This window comes from Malaclemys terrapin, chromosome 7 (genome assembly GCF_027887155.1).
Source record: "Malaclemys terrapin pileata isolate rMalTer1 chromosome 7, rMalTer1.hap1, whole genome shotgun sequence".
Taxonomy (NCBI): domain Eukaryota; kingdom Metazoa; phylum Chordata; order Testudines; family Emydidae; genus Malaclemys; species Malaclemys terrapin.
Genome location: NC_071511.1, coordinates 13,190,282 through 13,211,596, shown reverse-complemented (window position 1 = coordinate 13,211,596; position 21,315 = coordinate 13,190,282). Strand labels below are relative to the sequence as shown.

General features: G+C 37.7%; 1 protein-coding gene across 1 annotated transcript in view; it reads right to left on the bottom strand.

The window, feature by feature from the left end:
- The window catches only part of CNTN6 (contactin 6), a 221,956-nt gene that overhangs the window by 79,721 nt on the left and 120,920 nt on the right, over positions 1–21,315 (bottom strand). Inside the window, exons 6-7 of the mRNA XM_054033268.1 lie at positions 5,922–6,125; positions 3,947–4,049 (exon numbers count right to left, since the gene is read on the bottom strand). Of these exons, the coding sequence (XP_053889243.1) occupies positions 3,947–4,049; positions 5,922–6,125 (307 nt within the window). The remainder of the gene's footprint in view (positions 1–3,946; positions 4,050–5,921; positions 6,126–21,315) is intronic.

The following is a 21,315-nucleotide window of genomic DNA, read 5'->3' as shown; positions in this document are numbered from 1 at the left end:
TATATATAAAAAGTCAATATTCTTTTAGAAAGAAATGTTAGATCACTGCATATAAGCAAAAAGAAGCATTTGGCAAGAGAAGTCTAATCATAGAATTGCCAATAAGTCAACATCTTCATTCTTATTGTGATTTAGAATCCATCAAACTGGTGTTAATACAATGGGATGGCTAAGAACAAAAGACTCAGGAATCAGAAAATACGAACAATGTTTACAGTTCAATCTTAACTCTGATCTCATGCTCTCATATCTTAGAGCACCAATGTGTTTTGTGAGCAGTAGTCATTGGTGTGGTTTTATATTCCAGAAAAGGAAAAGGTAGTGTTTCTCTAAACACCGTGAAAGTACTTTCATTTAAGGCTTTTGGAGCGCAAGAGCACAGCAGGTTGTCTATAACCAGCTTAGGTGTGAAAGATCTCTGTAATACAGAGCACAAAGACATTGACAGCTGATGGCACTGGCCAACCCAAGTGGACTAACAGTATGAATATATATGAGTGAATAATGGGAATGCAGTTCTGAAGCCCAAGAGAGACAATACCTCATAACATCTGAGCTATATAAGAGGTGTATTTAAAAAAACGTTGAGCTGATATGTATAGACAATACTAAGCACTAGATATTTTTTTTAAGTATTTAGGCTCCTATACACACCTTGTGGGATTTTCAAAAGCACCTAGGCTTAGAGGTGTGCTAAGTGATTGTTCGGTTTGCTAACAGTTCCAGAAAAAAAAATGTTTCAGGTTGACCTGTAATAAACATTTTTTTGAAATTATTGGCAAACAAATAAGTTGAAAAAAAAATCATTTTGGAGTGAACTAAATATTTTATTAGACCTGAAATGAAATGCTTTATTTTGACTTTGAGGTTTTAAAATGAATATATTTTTAAATAAAAGGAAAGAAAATTTTGAAATGAAGTCATTTTGAATAGAAAAGACAAAACATTTTCTTTATAAAATTTGAAATAGCACATTTTACTTTTTTTTAGAATTGTTTATTTGTTTGTTTATTTATTTATTTTGGTGGGTGAACAGGTTACCAATTCAACAAATTTGACACAAATTCATTAAATGTTTGGTTGAGCTAAATCTGAAATTTTTGTCAAGAAAAGAGGAAAATTTAGTCAAAAAATGTTGCCCATCTCTACATAGGTGACTAACTTCAGTTGAAATCAGTGGGAGTTAGGAACCCCGATGCTTTTGAAAATTCCATTGGGCACATATTTGCATATTTAGGCACCTAACTTCCTTTAATAATATGGCCCTATGTAACCTGCTTAAGAATGATGCACATACTATACTTTTTTTCCCTGCTGTACTTATACATGCCTGTCAAGTCTGGAATGGTGTCTTTTCACATATTCACATGCTGGTACAAATGTGGTGCACGGCTGAATTCGTTTTAAAAATATCAAGGACTGCATAAAGGAAGAGAGAGTATATCTGTACTATAGCAAATCTATAGTGGAAAAATTCTCCTAAAACTCCATTACACAGATTTGAACACCAAACAGCACCCATCCATTACACACTTGTTCCACTAAGTTCATATTGTCAATATGGTATCAATGACATCCATATGTATTTATTTATTTATTATTCTTCAGTAGTCACTGGTACTTACTGAATGTACCCCAAAGATACCATACCAGCACCAATATCAGCTGTGATTAAATGTGTGGAGTAGCAGAAGCTGCTTTGAACAACTCTAACTTGCTCCCTGTTTTAAACATAACTCAGAGAGTACCATACTGTTTAATGGATTTGGCCTTAGCCACACCTCCTTTTGGATAGTCAGATCACGTTCACTTTTTTTACAGAATGCCCAAAATGTGAACAAGCCACATGCACCACGTTATTATGCCCTTCTTGGGCTTCCTGAAATAATATGGCAACATTCTTTTTTAATGTGTAACTTACATGCCTTTTGAGATGTCTCCATGTAGCCAGTATCTCTTTCTGTCATATGTTCACCATACATCTGATAAGACTCATACTTAAACCTTTGAAATCTAAAGCCAACACTGACTCACCCACTCTTTCTTAAATCAAGGCTTTAAATGTGTATAACTGTAAGTATATAAAGCAAAATCACAGTATTTCAGAGGGGGAATCACATTTGTTACATGTAGAAGACTAGTCTGGGAGAAAGTGTCATAAAAATTAGAGATTTTTTTTCTTCCTATTCATTTGTTTGTTTGTTAATTTATTTTATTTTTCTTCTTCTCAAAGTGGTTTCCGCAGGAACATTTGATTAATTTGTCTTCTCTACAACTCAGGCTTTTAACCTTCGGAAAAGCTCTAAATATTTAAAAACTCAGCATCTTAAAACAGATTGTCAAAGTCAACTAAAACTAAATAGAAGTCAACAATCTGAGGTTATTTTGGCTTTTCTAGAGAAAATATATACTCAGGGAACATACTGGTCTTCTTAACTCACTTTACATTTATTGAGTTAACTGACTGTTGTTTGATACACAGATCCTTACAGGACATGTTGGAAGAGATCTTGAATGCTCGACTGGGATGTTTGTCTTCCTTGGACATGGAGATTAATGGAGATTAAGATTAGGAAAACAAATCAATTGCAGTTTCCTGCAGTTCATAGATTTTAAGGCCAGACAGGACCTTTAGATCATCCAGTCTGCCCTCCTGTATAACACAGGCCATAGAATTTCATCCTGTTATCCCTATATTGAGCTGAATAACTTGTGTTTGATGAAAGCATATCATTATGGTGGGGTGAGTATTGGTGGCCAATCTAAGAAGAGATTCACTACCATGTATAGCAAATTCCCATTACATGTTTTCTCCCCCCAAAATGTCTTTGTCATAGCAGATACAGTCAATTCAATGCCATTTAATAAACACTGTTCTTAGAAAGACCTGTGTTGTAGCTAAAAGGGCCAATCATCTCTCAGAAGAACTGTACTCCCAATAATATCTGAAGTACTCTGAGAAGGGGACATAACACCTTCTCCATCTCTAAGCAGTTTATCTCTAATTATCCTTTACAAATGTCAGTTAATTGTTTTTAATATTCAAAACAGGAACATGCTTTTTATTTGAAAATGCCAATTAATCATGCAACAAGATACCTTAGAAACTGGCCAGATCCTCAGCGGGTGTAAATCAGGACATCTCCATTGACGATACATTGAATTACACCAGATGAGGATCTAGCTCACTCTATTGCTGATTGAGTGTCTTACTGCACAACATGTTGTGAAGTATGAAGTAGAAAGTCAAGCTACTTCAACTACTCCTTTGAACAAGCACAATAGTTTCCTATAAATACTATGCCTAGAGGATATGGTCCAATCCTGATGGGTGCTGAGTACCTGTAACGCCGATGGACTATAATGTGAGATTTGATCCTTAGCACCTCTCAAGAGATAATCAGCACCTCTCAACAGTAGTTATAAAGTGAACTGCGCAAAGGTCAGTGGCTCCATTTTGGAAGGTTCCTTAGCATACGTTCAGGTTCAATCCATATGGGTTCATCCCAAGTTTTTTTCTGAGATGTGAATTTGAACACAAAATTTGGTTTCACATAGTATTTTACATGATCTTGATGCGAAACTGCAAATCAGCCCACAATTGTTCTAAACTAAGGCTTGTGTTTTCTTCCAAGGTTTAGACAGCTTGGTGAACCTTTCAGTGAATGCAGTCTTAGTTCTGAGTTTGTAACAAACCGGCCACTAAGTCAGCTTCAGATTTTTGTTTGTTTGCTGGTTTGCATCATTGTGAATATTTAACACAGAAACAATAATAAATCAAAATAAGGTTTGTTTTTTTAAATTACCTATCTAGGTATTTTTGACATTTGAATGACAACCAATCAAAAATTCTCCACTTGACCCTAAAGATTCTAAAGATATTCACAATTCACTGTGACTATCACTGTTGAATAGCAAACATTAAAACAAAAACAAAACTCCTTACTTTCCAAGGGCAAAGCATTCCAGTTTAACAGATGAACCCTTCGCTGCGTATGTTGTTTCTGGAAAGCGTACTTCAATCTTTGGTTCATACTCTCCCATCACACCTGTTGAACATCAAAACAGCTAGCACTCCAGTTGTGTGTCAGACCTGTCTAGTACAACAGGATTTCAGTGTAAAAGAAAGGATGTGGTTATTTCTAAAATTAGAGTCTCATCCTGTTCCCATGGGAATCAATCAGCATTTTTTAAATTATTTCAGAGGGAGTAGGAATGGGGTTCTGGGTGAATTTTACCCCTATGCAAGCATCCACCATGAGGCCCAGGAATTATTTGAGTCTATGTGGATCTTAAGTTGTGTATAGGTTTTGCCCTGGGTAAATTTCACTTGTGCGTCAAGATATTTGAAAAAACCTCAGCACCCAGAAGCTCCCATTCAGAACAATGACTACTAATGCACACAGTGTTAACCACAATGCTGTCAAATATCAAAAGCGAGATGGTTAATGTTCAGTATGAGATGTGGGTGAAGATGAAAACAATGAAAACAGCTGGGTACTGAGCACTTTTGAAAATCTGACTATTTCATTTAGGTACCTAAACAGGATCTGAAGGTTTTGGAAAATCTGGTCCCAATTTTCTGTACTGAGCACTTTGGAAAATCTGACTAAGGGTTTAGCATCTGCAGTGCTTACTGTGAATAGGATGAGTTTGGAGGTGTTTAGCATTGCAGTGATTGTAGGCTTATATTTTTAGCCAATATGCTTAAACTTGAACTTCCTAACTATACAGGGATAGGGTACACTGCACTAGGATTAACCAATCGGTTCAGTTATTTCCATCGATCCAATGTCTTCACCCATATCCCATACTGGATATAAACCAATGCTTTTTTTTTATGTTTAACAAGCATTTCATTAACATTATGTGTATGGTTCTTCACTGTTGCACAGTGCTTCAGAGATCACTGGCCTGGGGTATGATCCAAACCCCATTGATGTTAATTGAAATACTCCCATGAATTTCAGTAGGCTCTGAATCAGGCCCCTACTCTCCCTAATGTAAAGAAAGAGGGAAGACGATAAGGAGCAGAAGAGATATGGAAAAAATATGGATGGAGTAAGGAGGGTAGGATAAAAGGAGCGTGTTGGTAGAAAGGGGCAAAGAAGAATAGGAGCAAAACATAGGGTGTTTGTTCCTAGGTTTTATATAAAATAACTAACTTATGAACTATGAAGCTATACATTTGTTTGGGGGCTGTGGTATTTACGCAAACAACACAAAAAAGTATCTTCTGAATTAAAATACCATCAGAACTTCATGGAAGAAATATTGCCCTATAATGAGTGTTTGCCTTTTATTTATTCTAGGAACATAACCTTCTGCTGTATTTTGTTAGTTTATCAGAGTACTTTGAAAGCAGTATGAGGGATTACAATTTAGGTAAACAATCCCATCAAAAAACTTTGCTAACAGATTTCCCAGCTATATATTCCCCATTGTGAACATTTATTTAGAGAGCTGCCTAAAAGGTGTTTGTTTTTTCTCACTCCAATGACTCACTTAGTTTTGAGTTACCTCTGGATTTTATATTTGAGCAATAATTTGAATTTAAGTTTAGAAAGCTTTGTCAAATTCAAATAAAAACATAAGCCTTCCTGGGAAGAATAAAATTAGAATAGGGAACTGGCATTCTTTTGCTTTCTTTCAGTTGCATTGTTTTGTCTTGCTGTAGATGTGTTTATTAATTAACCCTAAACTGAACCTCTTTCTTCATTTTACCAACGAAGGCCTGATCCAAAGTCCACTAAAGGTAAAAGGGAATCTTTGGATCAGGACCCAAATAAGAAGTATGAATCTGCATGTTTGTCTACAGGGATTTGTTATTGCCTCAAAATGAATAGCTAACATCAAAGTCAAATAAATGATTTTAATACGTTTTGTATTTTTTTCTAGATAGTCACATTAAAAGAACTTACCATCACTACGGAGGATGAGTGGAGTGGGTGGGCCCCGAACACTTTGTTCTGATTTGGCATTAGTTACAATACAGGTATAATTGCCCACATCAGATAGCTCTACTTTGGCGATGTATAGATTTCCTGTCTCTTGGGAGACAAATCGACGACTATCCTCCTGAACATACAAGGGGTTATCATTGAAGATCCAAGCATAGGAAAGGTCTGGAAAACATCAAATATTCATCACGCATCCTTTCCAATGTACTCTATTCCATGTTAGAGTCTAACCCAAATGTAGCCAGTTTCAAATATCCAGTCATCTTTACAGGAGAAATTTGGGATGAACTCAGATAAAATAAGCATTTGTTTGCCCTAAAACATAAATCAAACCTTTTCAAAAATTCACCGACTTTTGGATAACTTAAGTGCACCATTCACTTTCATTTTCTAATGCCAATCTATTTCTTGGCTTCAACAACAAGAAGAAACAAAAGTGCTGAAATGCCATGAAAAAGCTGTTTTAGGAAGTAATTTCCATTTATAATACTGTTCTTCTAAATATCTGGCACTTCTATTGCTCTTTGCATGGCATTTTGGCTCCCGCATATCCTTATATTTATTCTGGAAGCTTAGTATGTTTATGTGTGTAGAAAAAGCTTGTTTCTATCCCATCTATCCATCTAGATATTTGTAGGCTATTTGAATCCCATCTCTTCATTGAGACATTTGTAAGCTATTTCTAGGTATTTGTAGCCCCATTACCACAGTGTCTGAAAGCTTTTCAGATATTTGAGAAAAGAAACAACAATTCCGCTTTCTGTTTCTTTCCACCCTGTAGGAGAAATGGTCTGTTATTAACATAAGTTTTTGTAGGATGGCTTATTTATATTTGGGAGTGTAAGTTAGTGTGAGTTTTGTTTTCTAGTTCGGAAGGTAGTTAGTTCCATGGCACTTCTCATCTGCTCTAGGAGAGAGTTTCATAGATTCAGATCTTGTGAAATTTACGTATCTTCCACAGTTTTATTCTTGACAGTTTTATTCTACTGGTGGTACGTATATGTTGTGGGAGGTCACAATTATGGAGGGAGAGGTGATTTCTCAAGTAGTTATGGCAAATCTCATCAAGGGCTTTCACCATAAGGACAGAGACCATGAACTTCTCTCCATACTGTTGCTGACATTTGGATTTAAGAAAAATACCTGGGTGCTGCTGATGGGTTCAGCTGTGCTAACACACTGTCTGCACAGACTGGTGTTCTGGTAATTTTGGCTGGTGTTAGGTTTTAGAATAGGGATAACACTCAAAGTGATGATCACTGTGTTGGGCAACTTAAAGTTCAGAAATCTCCTACAAAGAGAAAGGAGAACAAAAAGAAGCCTGCGGCTTTCCCTGGCATCCATGAAGCAAAGGAAGAGGAACGTAGTTTTGTCAACTTCTCCTTTGTCCCCTCCAGGGAAAGAGGTGGGGTTTGTGCCCTGTGCCAGCCCCTCTGCCAGGGAAAAAGAAAGAGACAGAAATAGGGAGAGGTGTCACACCAACACCAGGTATTGTATAACTACTGCTTGTTTGTGTAGTGCTGCTCTTTACTGATGGAATCAAACAAGACCTAACGTGTGCATTTATGTCACCTTTGAAGGGCAGCTCATATAAGTGATTGTCCTTAATATTACTGCATCTAAAAACTCTTTCCTTTGGGTCAGTAATGGAAAATCATGAGTTTTGCTATAATTATCACAGGTACACTGTGAGCTAACTGACTCTATTTTGCAGATTACTGACTACCCAAACGGAGGAGCATACTGAATACTGACCAGCAAGTTCCATGTTCATCCCAATATTCTATTGGCCCCTTCTCTTCTGTTTTAAGCAACATGAGGCAGGGGGGAGAAGGGTGATTTAAGGGTATATCACCAGATTCCCAAGAAGGGAGGAAATGAGGGCCTCATATGGACATACTTGAGTTGTCTATTTTTTCTATAATTTATTTTAAGAATAGGACGACGTGCATGCATTTTGCTACCATCTACCTCTTGGTGTCTTGTAGCTCTCACCCCTATATAACTGACTTCTATGTCTCACTTCGCTGTGGTCTCCATGCAGCACTGAATTCCTTGCCTTTCTCTCTTCTAACCCTTTTCTTTCACCCCCTTTCCTCTTGTTTCCCCTCTGTTTCTAAGTTTTCTGTCTGCCTCTGCCACAGCTGCTCCTTTCTACTGCCTGGAGTTTGACAGCTGACTGCAGCGTTCTTTCTATCATGTTCCAAAAGTGGCAGGAGTAGTACTGAAATTCTATTTTTAATAAAACACAGTAAATTAGAAGTTTCAAAATCCAAAGCTGAGCTTTTCTTAAATGTATAATTCATGAGCTAACAACATTCTGCCAACAGCTTCATTTTTACATATCCCCCCCACCCCCAATCATCAAGCCCCTTTTTGAAAACATAATTTATGTTTTTCAGTTATGGCATCAGTACGGTGTGATAATAAGTCTGTAAACTTCAGTAGTTTGTTGGAGTTTTACATTCTCACCCTACAACATTATATGAGTATAATTAGAAACGACACATATCTGGGGACCGATCAAGGACACTTTCCCTAAGTAGCTAAAGCCTGTTTTACTGCTAGACATTACACTTCACTATTTGGATATACAATAAACCTAGAATAGGTGGCAATTCATAAAATAATGTCATACTTAAAAAAGATATATAGGGACAGATTTTCAGATGTGTGCATGACCAGCTGGTGCATGGAATTCCTCTGATGCAAACTCTAGTTTGAACTAACATGTAAAGCTGGGCAAAATTTCTGAGCCAAAACCTTTTTTGGTGAAAAATGCAGATTTTGCAACATCAAATTTTTTGAAAATTCAAGTTGTTTTTTCATATTCTTTGTGTTAAAAATAATCCAAAAAGACAAAGAGCTTTCTTGAAATGAAATGTTTGGGGTTTTTTTTGGTTCAAAATGACTTTGTTTTGAAATTGCCTTTATTACAAAAATTAAAAATGCCCAAATAAAAATCAAAATCAAAATTGAAATGTAATGTTGCAGGTTGAATGAAATGCTTCATTCTACCCATGCCTTTTTTCATTTCATTTCATTGAAATTTAAAAAAAAATGTGTTATCAAATTGACCCAAAATGAAATTTTTCCACTGATTTTTTGGAATTGCCAGTGACTCAAAACAAACAAACAAAAAAGTCAACTAATAGCTCTGCTCTCCTGTAGGTATCTGTTTGTGAAAATTAGTAATTGTATACATAAACAGTTAAATATCTGGCTCATAAGACTTTAATTTTGTTCTATCTGAATTAAACAGTCAATGCCCTAAGTGAAAAGAGCCAAATTTTAGGTCGATTTGTCACTCATGTGAAACGATGTTTATTGCAAGCAGTCAGCTGAGACCGTGATTTCGTCAGATTTCACAAGTGTAGTGTGCATCCTGTGGGGGAAGGGTGAGAAGGACGAATAACACCTCCAACATCTTTCTACTATTCAGTTCATATCCCCTTCACTTCAGCTGCAGGACTTAAGCATTTTAACTTTTGTTCTCCCCCCACTTAAACTTTTTTTTATAGAGTTGCACCTTTGAGAGTCAGCCCTGGTTTGCACTGGATTTATAGACCACTTCACATCTCAGGATAAACCCAGGGTACTCTAGAAAGTGGTGTAGGTAGTTCAGCAGATTCAGAGGTTCTCTCTTCTAGTGCAATACTAAACCAATGCCCCAGTGTGGTGCCAGAGACTACCGTGTTGCACAGAGTATTGTGAAAAGAGCGAGGAGTACTTGTGGTACCTTAGAGACTAACAAATTTATTTGAGCATACGCTTGCATGGGTTAAAACCTACTTCATCAGATGCATGCAGTGGAAAATACAGTAGGAAGATATATATATACAGAGAACATGAAAAAATGGGTGTTGCCATACCAACTATAACGAGACTATTCAATTAAGGTGGGCTATTATCAGCAGGAGGAAAACAAACTTTTGTAGTGATAATCAGGATGGCCCATTTCCAAAAGTTGACAAGAAGGTGTGAGTAACAGTGTGTGTGTGGGGGAGAAATTAGCATGGGGAAATAGTTTTTACTTTGTGTAATGACCCATGCACTCCCAGTCTTTATTCAAGCCTAATTTAATGGTGTCCAGTTTGCAAATTAATTCCAATTCTCCAGTTTCTTGTTGGAGTCTGTTTTTGAAGTTTTTTTGGTGGAGTACTGCGACTTTGAGGTCTGTAATTGAGTGACACTGTTCTCTCTAATAAAATACAAAACCAATGCCTGTTCAGAGGTTATAAGCCATTCCATAGAATATAATAGAAAATGATGTTCCTGCTATCGAAATCAATAGTGTGGTATTAAAAAAAAAAAACTATAGAAAGGATCATACTCCCTACTAAATGCTGTGTAATTTAAGAAAAATTCTACAGAATCCTATTAAATGTCTGTCAAATCCTACTGGCTTTATGCTATATAGAGCTTTTCCATAAGGCTGATCTCAGAGCCTAATGAATCAGCAAAGAAGGGTCAGCTTTCTCTTTCTCTCCTTCTCAGTAGTCTCCAGTCAGCCTCAGCTACCACACACTTTGTTAGGCATCTCCCCACATTCCTATCACATTATTGTATTTGGGCTTATCAATGTCAATGGGAGTTTTCCCATTAACTTAGTTGGGAACAAGTGCAAGCCCTTCTCCTTCATATCTGAATCTATATTTCTCCCAGTAGAAAGAGTATTAGAGCTCCCAGTCTTCTACCTGGAGGTTCACCACCACCCCCTCCTTTCATCCTTCCTCACAGGTCATACTTGCCTAGCAGCCAATTCAACTCCCACTGAGGTCAAAGGAAGCCTTAGTTTTGACTGAGTTCAATGGGATCAAATCCCTGGAGAGCAAGATACCAAATTCTAGAGTTCTCCTGTATGGCATAACACTAGACTTCCAGGCTTCTTTTATAATGCAGCACTACATTTTCTGGGCTATTATCTCTGTAAAAGTTAAGGCACAACTACTTAGACAATGTACACGCCTGTCATTCTATTTTGGGTAAAACAAATTCAAGGCAGAGTCATTAAACTAGTGTATTACTGAAAGGAAGGTGTGCAGAGACGATGTCTGTCACTTGTAGGATTTCCTTCATTTTTATTACTATCAGTAACTGAGCAAAGAGTCTGGTAAGATAATATTGGACAAGTAGATAGGAGTGGTGTGAAAATCCAGTAAAAGAACAGAGAAAGTAGTTGACAGTATATCCTCTGGCTAATGATGCCTACTGAAATTAAAATGCTTGGAAGTTGCAAATATGCAGGCTGATTCACTGAAGGTCAAATAAAGGCACAATTATCTTTTTTTTTTTAATGTTGTTCTTCATTTATCTACAGGATCTCTGTGAAAAAATGCAGTTATTTGAATCACACCTCTTGCTATCAACATACCTGTGACAGTCTCAGAAGAATTATTGAATTCTGGAGACTGTTGTGTAAGGACTACAGTGTTGCAAGTCGGGATACACATTTTACCCATCAGCAGTGATGAGGATTTGGGGGTGTTTTTTTTTTTTTCTGTTCAGAGAACACTACCTTTGAGATTTTCCCTTTGGGGTAACTACTTCTATATGAAATTAAAAATAAAACAAAATTTCTGAAGTTAGGGAGTAGAGTATTTTCCAGACCTGATCTCACTATTAGTCAATTTACTCAGTTGTTCTCTTCAACAGTAGACAATGTCTCACGCTTTAGAAATATGAATGCATTTAGCAAAATATGCAGTCTCGCACACGGTGGGTCAGGGGAATTGTAGCCCTTTTAGAATCGCTTGCAGGCGATAAGCTTATTCCCTGAAATATGAGATTTATTTCAAGAAATATTATAAGTAGTCATAAAATTACCTAGTCTTTTCTAGATGTGGTAGGGCCACATAAAAGATTAGATAGATAGATAGATAGATAGATAGATAGATCCACATCTAACCCACAATGGATTAAAAACTAGGCAAAGTTACATCATTCGTTCATATTTTAAACTAATAAAATATCTTTAGAAAGATCTTGTGTTGTTCTGAAAAGAAAAACACACCCTCCAAAATATGCTTTAGATCTTGAAAAGAATGAGGAGTTCTGTTATTAGCAGATGATATTCTTTCCATTTTGGCCCAAATCCTAGCATAGCCGATTACACTGAAGTTAATGGGGCTATGCATAGGCTCCATCAGAGACCCCGTGTGTAATATATTGCTGGATGGGGCTAAATACGAGCAAATCCTGCTCAATGGCACATCACACATGTGTCAGGCAAGCAGAACCTTGGTCCCAACCACATTTATGGGGTTTTCTGCAAATTTTTGAAGCAAAATCATCTACAATACCAGCTGGATTCATTCCCAGGATACTGTAGGAACAGAGTGTGATTTACCCTTAGGTCATAAAAAATATTCTGCTAACCTTATGGCAATTTTACACCTGGAGAGTATCCCCTGGCTATGTGTGCCTGCAAATAATGATTGAAAATCAAATTCAGAGAAGTGTGACACTTTTAGGATTTGCTTAGCAAAAAATCCACAGCAAAATGGGAATATATTCATGTCATTTTCTCCTCACATTTTTAATGAACACTGAGGTGTCAGCCTCTCAGACAAGCTTGCAAAGTGTAATTGTTCCAGTTTGATTACAATATTTTGATTATATTCAAGCGCTACATAATAAGCACTGAATGACAACTCCTATAAGCAGTTGCTGCTGGTTGGTCTTTGCCCAAAGCAATGTGCTTGGGCACCAAATACTAGAAAATAATTCTAGCCTTCCAATGGCAATGGCCTGGATCCTGCAATTGACTTTGTGTGGGCAGATCCTTTCAACTTCACAGGACTCCAGTCACTTCAAAGGGGATCCATGTCAGTGCAGGGGTCCCATCATAGGGAAAAAGGCCCTAAGCCCATATCCACAAAGGGATTTAGGCACTGAGATGCTGAGCATCACAACAGCTCACTTTTTGGTCCCTAGAAAATCATTGGCCTCAACAAAGCCTGAGTTAGGTGGCCTGGGTCACTATAAAATGTATGGGGAGAGAAGGTGCCTAAGAATGGGATCTTCAAAAGCCATCATGTTAGATGGCTCCCTGCTTAAGCAAGCCAATAGTAGTTGCTGATGAAAAGGGTATGTCGTAAACCCTGCCTCATTCTGGGATTTAGAGACCTATCACTCCTTGGGATCCACAACTGAGAACCCTCACCAAGAATCAGGTGCCAGAAGCAATTTTGCAAGAAACACAAATGATAGTGGTGCCCTCTCCCTTATAGCACAGTGGTTAGAGCACTCATTTAGGCGGTAAGTGAGTTGGGTTCTATTCTTCCCTATGACTGAGCAGGAGAAAGAATTGGAATAGGGGATATTCTACCTTGCAGGAATGTGCCTGGCCCACCAGGCTGTGGGATATTCTGATGGAGAGCTGTCTCCTGTTGTAGCTTTCTACTTTGGATTAAATACCTAAATAGTCATAGGGCCAGAAAGAGAGTGTCTGAGAATGATCTCTAGCCTGGTGGTTAAGGCACTCACCTAAGAGGTGAGAGACCCAGGGTTTAGTTACCCTACTCAAGTGGTTTCTAAGCCTTTTTGTGGATGTCAGTCCTGATATCCAAATACACATGGAGCAAAGTCTGCCTCCACTAGTGTTCTAATATGGAAAACACTTATGTGCTTAACTCTATGCCTATGAGTAGTCCCACTGAAATCATAGTAGGAAAGCTAAACATGTACTTACATACAGGGAATTAGATTCCAATCCTGTAAATACTTATGCATATGCTTAACTGTAAGCCTATGAGTAGTTCCTCTGTGATCTATAGGACTACTCAGATGCTTAAAGTTAAACTCTTGTGTAATAGTTTGAAGGAGCAGGGCCTCAGGTTTCACATACAGGTAAAGGAGTGTGAAAATGGGTCTTTGGTTCCAGTTCAACAACAAAAGAATCCAACTTCCTTAATGATCAGCTCCAACAAACTAACATCCTTGTTGTCTGGTGCATTCATTTGAATTAATTAACAGCTTTTTTATTTACTTCTCTTACATATTATCCATTCATGAATACACCTTGTTAAAAGAGAAAGGCCTAGTGGCTGTATGCAGGGTTCCACTGAATTCAATGGAAGTTTTTAAGTCACAACTTCTTTTTTAACCTGTATATAACTGGAGGGGAGAGGGACAACATCCTCAGATTTGCTGTTTTCTTTTTTCTTTTGTTCTTCTTTTTAAAATTGCACAGAATTACGAGTTAGTAACTGATGTGGCTGACAGTTCTCCCAGAGACCGCGGCAGGGAGAGAGATTTAAAACACCTCCCATGACAATCAACTCTCCTGAACCTTGTTAACCAGTCCAGGTAGTTTAGCAGCTGCGTCTTGCAGAGTGATGATGAGCATAATTAGTAATAAGCAGCTGATTCTATTTGGGGCGTGGGGCTGGGTATATAAATCCACATAGAAGTAGAAGCAGAAAGGAGCAAGATGGTTTTGGTATTGTGGTAGAAGAGTTATTTATAAGGCGTGTTATTTATTTTAAACCTAGATGAAATCTGCTGTGCATTATTTTGCTTACTTTGAAGTTGGCAGAAAAAAACCTTTCCTTATAATTTCTTCTTTTGACTAGAGCTACCAAAAAGCCTTGAAGAGTCAGGATATTCTTGATTGTAACATTCATTTTGCTCTAAAACTTACTGTCTTTATCTATTAATGTGAGTAAAGGGACAGATTAAGGCTGAAAATTTCAGGCATGGCTAGTGACTGGCAGTTTTAAGGTGCACGATTTGAGATACCATAAGGCTATTACTGAAAACTTTGGCCAAATTATTTAAACTCCATCAAGGTGTTCAGGGTCTCTTGCTTTCTTGCGGGAGATCTTTATCTCCTTTCTACATGACAACCTTCCTACCCAATATATAATTGACCTCTTTTTTTTTTTTTTTTGAGATGGTGCCAATTTCTCCTTGCACTGCTGGGGAAATGGAAGATAACCATTATATCTTGGGTTAGGGGATGAATAGTCTTAGAGGCATAACTGACACTTTTTTTTTTTTTACTTCATACATGATAGTATTTACACTTTGGGGAAATCAGTTTATTTTAAAATTGTGCTTTCAATAACGTTTAAAGTGCATTAAAAGAAGAGCACCTTTCTGGCTATCTCCGTACTGCAAATTTAGAATTGGCAATGAACTAGCGTCCATTGCGCTGTTCTTTTTCTTATAGCAAATGTTGGTCTAGTGGTAAGGCTAGTTTCAAAACATTTATAAAACAGAAGGGCAGATCCTCAGCTGCTGTAAACCTTCACAGCTCTAGCAGTGGGGTGGGATGTGAGGCCCAAGAGGAGCTTTTGTTCCCCAACCCCCACTTCACTACCGCTGTCAGAGGTGGGAGAAATAGTCTCTTCTCTCAGGGGCTGGATCCATCCCTAGGAGTCTGATTATTTTTTCCCTCTCCATTATTTCATGTTTTTATTTTTGGGTCCAATGAACATGAGGACCTAAGATCCCGGCTGGAACCTTATTCTGCATTCCCCTCCTCTTGCTTTTGCATTCCAATCTTCTAGCAGTGGGGTGGGGGAGATGGGAAAGAATTTTTTAATGAATATTTTTTTTTTTTTTTTAATTAGTGGAGATATCCCATCTCCTAGAACTGCTCTCAGGATTATCTGTACTTAAAATAGTATAGAAAGATCTTCTTTAGTATTCACTATCAGCATTTCCTATGTGTATATTTAGTTTCAGTTCTTCTACACTGTCTTGGGCTTGAAAGTTCCCATATTATTTTGTACGTTGTCTCACATTGAACAAGACTGTGAATTCCTCAAGGCAGTCTTTTCTCTATAATATGTAGAATGCTAGGGATGCATATTACATTCGGCTGCCAGTAATAATAATATAATAAATAATATGGTGGGTCCTTATTTTATGCTTTGCATGTGGAAATCCCATTGGCATCAATGGAATGTCTTGCATGGAGCTTGCACACTCTACAGTATGCATCTTAGAGTTTGACAGTACGGAGTAGAGAACATAAGTATTCTTTATCTTGATCATCTACAAATAATGTGAGGAATAAGATTACAGTTTGATTTCAAAGCCTCTTGATACCATAATACTATTCAAACAGTCTATGTTAAGTGGTGGTGATTTTTATTACAAGGGTCCTTCACAGCTACATGATTCATTTGTTCATTTCACAATATTAAACAAAATTATTAGCTGAAATCTAATAATGAATGTGTTTGAGTGAACTAACCATATCAGGAATGAGAGTTGTGGCAAATTAACAGAGATTTTGTGTAAAGCCCGCATGTTATTCACTGTAATATTTGTGGGAACAATGTGAGGCCTAAAAAGGATCATCAGTGGCAAATTTAGGCAATCTTGGGGCAGAGACCCTTGTTCTGTGTTTGTACAGCACCTAGCACAATGGAGTCCTAGTGCATGACTAGGGCTTCTAGGTACTACTGTAATACAAATATATAATAATAATCTCATCATTAGTTCTGAGGCTAATCTTAGATTGCAACAAATGGACAGAAGTAAATGAAGAGAGTACAGCCTGTAGAAACTAAAGTTCTGTTTAAAGAAACAAAGATCAATTTAATTTGACCTCTCTCTCTTTCTTTCTCTCTAATGAACGATACAAAAATGTCCATCTTGTAACGATCCTCCTCCTCCTCCTAATCCAGGTTACCCTTTTTGTATAAAACAAGGAAATTCAACACATTTGCAACTTTTCTCTGGCACGGTGTACTGTCCAAGAAAGAAAACAGCAAACTATTTGATAGCTAACTAGTTTCCAAACTCTTTTTAAGAGCCAAATCCTGCCTGCCTTACTCACACAGAACTTCCATTGAATTCAGTGGGAACCATGCATACAGCCACTAGGCCTTTCTGTTTTAAGTGCTCAATGTCAGGGGAGAGAGCTTCAATCAAAATACTTTTTCCACAGTAATAGACATTTTTCACTGTCTTAGCGCCCTAGAATAGAATACAATTTATACTGTACCTCACACCTTATTCCTCATCTCCATGGCATATAATTTTGGAACAGATACAGTGTCAATGGCTCACAGGAGAGGAACTCAATTTCCATTCTCTGGAGGCTTGTTATGCCAAATAACGTTTTTGTTTTTATACTCTTTCGTCAGCAGCTCACATTTCCAACCAATAAAACACTATGGAAGAGGTTTGTTCATGACTATCCTTCTGTCAGTTCAATTAATCTGGGATCAACTCACCTTTAACTATTTGTTTCCATTATGAACATCCTCCCTGGCTTTGTCAGTATAATGTTTTTACTTTGAGTCTAAAGGAGCCTACTAGTCTGAGGATGGTTAATTGTCCTATCTGTCCCATTGATCCATCTCAGAGACTCCCTTTGGAGCTTTCTCTGCCTTTAAGGACTGGGTTTCATTTAATCTCCCTGATTATATACCTCTTTCATAGTGCTGTAAACATTACATGAACTGACATTTCATCTCTCTATAAGATTTTCTGGGCTTAAACTGATTGATGGACTTCTTTCCCCCTTTGATACACTGCTTTCCCTTTACAGATCGCTATTTATCTTCTCCTCTTGAGAATTTGTCTTATTACTCTGTTTCTTTAACAAGAATTGCGAAAATATTGCTGAGAGAGAGAGAGAGAGAGAGAGAGAGAGAGGAAGCCAGTGCTAGCACACAGTAAAGTATTTTAAGCTCCCAAGTATGTGTGGCCACCTCCCCTGGAAGACAGAAAAAATGAATGACCGAAGAGTAGCTGCTGCTTTCAGTTTGAAAAACTGATTTGGCCACTGTGCTATTTTTAATTCTTCATGTTATTGTTTTTAAATGAAATTTTCTATGATCTTTAAGAGGTAATACAGGAAGCTGTTTGGGGCACATTAGAAAACTATGGGGTTATGAGCATTTGATTGCTCATGGGTAGTTCTCAAAAGGTTTGAAGGTCTGATCTGGTTTATAACACCCAGAATTTTTGTTTGCTCATGCAAACTATTCAAACCCCCTTCTGATTTGCAAGGTTGAGCTGCAAAATCTCAAAAGAACAGTTCTCTTGAGAGTCATATCACTTATTTCTGTTAGGGACATAAATACCATGAGGAAAAAAAAATCTATACAGTAACTCCTTGCTTAACGTTGTAGTTATGTTCCTGAAAAATGCGACTTTAAGCGAAACAATGTTAAGCGACTCCAATTTCCCCATAAGAATTAATGTAAATAGGGGCGGGGGGTAGGTTCCAGGGGAAAAAAAATCACCAAACAAAAAACTATATATTATATAGATATACACATAGTATACGTTTTAAACAAACAATTTAATAGTGTTCACACTATGATGATTGTGAAGCTTGGTTGAGGTGGTGAAGTTAGAGGATGGAAGAGGGATGGATATTTCCCTGGGAATGCCTTGCTGCTAAATGATGAACTAGCACTTGGCTGAGCCCTAAAGGGTTAACTAGTTGTTAATGTAGCCTCTCATCAAGGTTTCTAACCTGTCCTTTAAATTGGCTTCTGTACCCAATGACTGGAAGATAGCTAATGCAATGCCAATATTTAAAAAGGGTTCTAGAGTTGATCCCAGCAATTACATGCCGGTAAATCTAATGTCAGTACCGAGCAAATTAGTTGAAAGAATAGTAAAGAATAAAATTGTCAGACACATAGAAGAACATAAATTGTTGGGCAAAAGTCAACATGGTTTCTGTAAAGGGAAATCATGTCTTACTAATCTATTAGAGTTCTTTGAAGGGTTCAACAAACATGTGGACAAGGGGGATCCAGTGGACATAGTGTACTTAGATTTCCAGAAAGCCTTTGACAAGGTCCCTCACCAAAGGCTCTTACGTAAATTGAGTTGTCATGGGATAAGAGGGAAGATCCTTTTATGGATTGAGAACTGGTTAAAAGATGGGGAACAAAGGGTAGGAATAAATGGTAAATTTTCAGAATGGAACGGGGTAACTAGTGGCGTTCCCCAAGGGTCAGTCATAGGACCAATCCTATTCAACTTATACATAAATGATCTGGAGACAGGGGTAAACAGTGAGGTGGCAAAGTTTGTAGATGATACTAAACTGCTCAAGATAGTTAAGACCAAAGCAGACTATGAAGAACTTCAAAAAGATCTCACAGAACTAAGTGATAGGGCAACAAAATGGCAAATGAAATTTAATGTGGATAAATGTAGAGTAATGTACATTGGAAAAAATAACCCCAACTATACATACAATATGATGGGGGCTAATTTAGCTACAACTAATCAGGAAAGAGATCTTGGAATCATCGTGGATAGTTCTCTGAAGACGTCTACGCAGTGTGCAGCGGCAGTCAAAAAAACAAACAGGATGTTAGGAATCATTAAAAAGGGGATAGAGAATAAGACAGAGAATAACTTATTGCCCTTATATAAATCCATGGTATGCCCACATCTTGAATACTGCGTACAGATGTGGTCTCCTCATCTAAAAAAAGATATACTGGCATTAGAAAAGATTCAGAGAAGGGCAACTAAAATGATTAGGGGTTTGGAACAGGTCCATATGAGGAGACATTAAAGAGGCTAGAACTTTTCAGCTTGGAAAAGATGAGACTAAGGGAGGATATAATACAGCTATGTAAAATCATGAGTGGTGTCGAGAAAGTGAATAAGGAAAAGTTATTTACTTGTTCCCATAATATAAGAATGAGGGCCACCAAATGAAATTAATGGGCAGCAGGTTTAAAACAAATAAAAGGAAGTTCTTCTTCACACAATGCACAGTCAACCTATGGAACTCCTTTCCTGAGGAGGTTGTGAAGGCTAGGACTATAACAAGGTTTAAAAGAGAACTAGATAAATTAATGGAGGTTAAATCCATGAATGGCTTTTAGTCAGGATGGGTAAGGAATGGTGTCCCTAGCCACTGTTTGTCAGAGGGTGGAGATGGGTGGCAGGAGAGAGATCACTTGATCATTACTTGTTAGGTTCATTCCCTCTGGGACACCTGGCGTTGGTCACTGTCGGTAGACAGGATACCGGGCTGGATGGACCTTTGGTCTGACCCAGTATGGCCATTCTTATGTTCTTATGTTCTCAAGCAATTCCCCAGAAGACTCCTCCCCCATTCTTTATGATGTTTAGTCAAAGTTTTACTGTGTGTTATGTACTGTACACAAACAGTCACAGCATCACACACACACACACAGGTAAGCTGAGTTTTGCCTCAGTAGAGAATCAGAGATGTTTCAGAGAATAAAGTGAGTTTCCATGTCAGATTGTATGTATAAATTATGAAACCAAAATAATGGGGACTACAAGGACAAATGGAGACCCTCTTATACCACACAAAGTGATTTTAATATATAATGGAGTTCTTACTGCAGGCTACCATTCAGTTAATACACATAGAAAATGGAGGAATTGACATGGGATGAAGTGAGGTAGTGTTGCCTGTGGATTCACTTCATAGAGGGATACAAAATATTTTCAACTTTCCTACTTTCCCCATCTCTTTTACCCTCTGAAATAATTCTAGCATTACAAGGTGAGATGGGGAGAGGAGAAATACAAACTCTAGCATTACTGAATGGAAACTATATAGGAGTGTGCCGTACATCACTCCCGCATACTTAAACCAAAATATCAGTGCAACAATACCCTATTTTCTTGCACCTTAGTAGGCCATCCTTCTCCTGACTTCCCCCGTTCCCCAGCTACGGTTGTCTTTTTGGAGAGTATTGCTGGCGACCAAGCATCCCAAGCTAGTGGCTTTAGTAAACCTCATATCTGCTCCTACTCCAGCATATCTTCTTGCTTCCTCTCACACAAGCTTGAGGAAACAAGAGAAAATAGCTTCTGTTGATCCTTTCAAGCACACAGAATAGAGCTCAGCCAATCAAGAAGCTTGAAGAAATGTCGTGCGACTTCATTCGTGTGTTGATACCCAAACAACCCGGCTTGAAACGCTAAACACTTAACTGAAAGCACTGCCATCCGTAACTTCAACTAAATACTCACTGACGAAGCGTTTTGCACAGAAGCTCTTCAGTCTCAGAAAGTGTGTTTAGTTTCTCAACAAATATTTCACATGGCTCTCAAGGTGTCATAGTGCATGTGGTCAAAATTAGTGATATGGAGTAGTATATCCGTTAATTTGATCCCTATTTTTAGAGTTCCCACTTTCTTTCTATTGATGAAGAGGTGTTGAATACTGATGAGGGAATATTTGCTCTAACCCAAACAGTCATTACCAGGTAATGAATAACCGATCTACATGTACTTGGTTCTTTAGCACAGGGATCATATTTACATCATGTGTATACAGTGGCTAGTACAATGGAGCTTTGATTCTGCATGGGGTTGCAATATGAATAATAATAAAGAAAAAATTGGGCTCTTTTATGACCGTATAAAAAAGAAC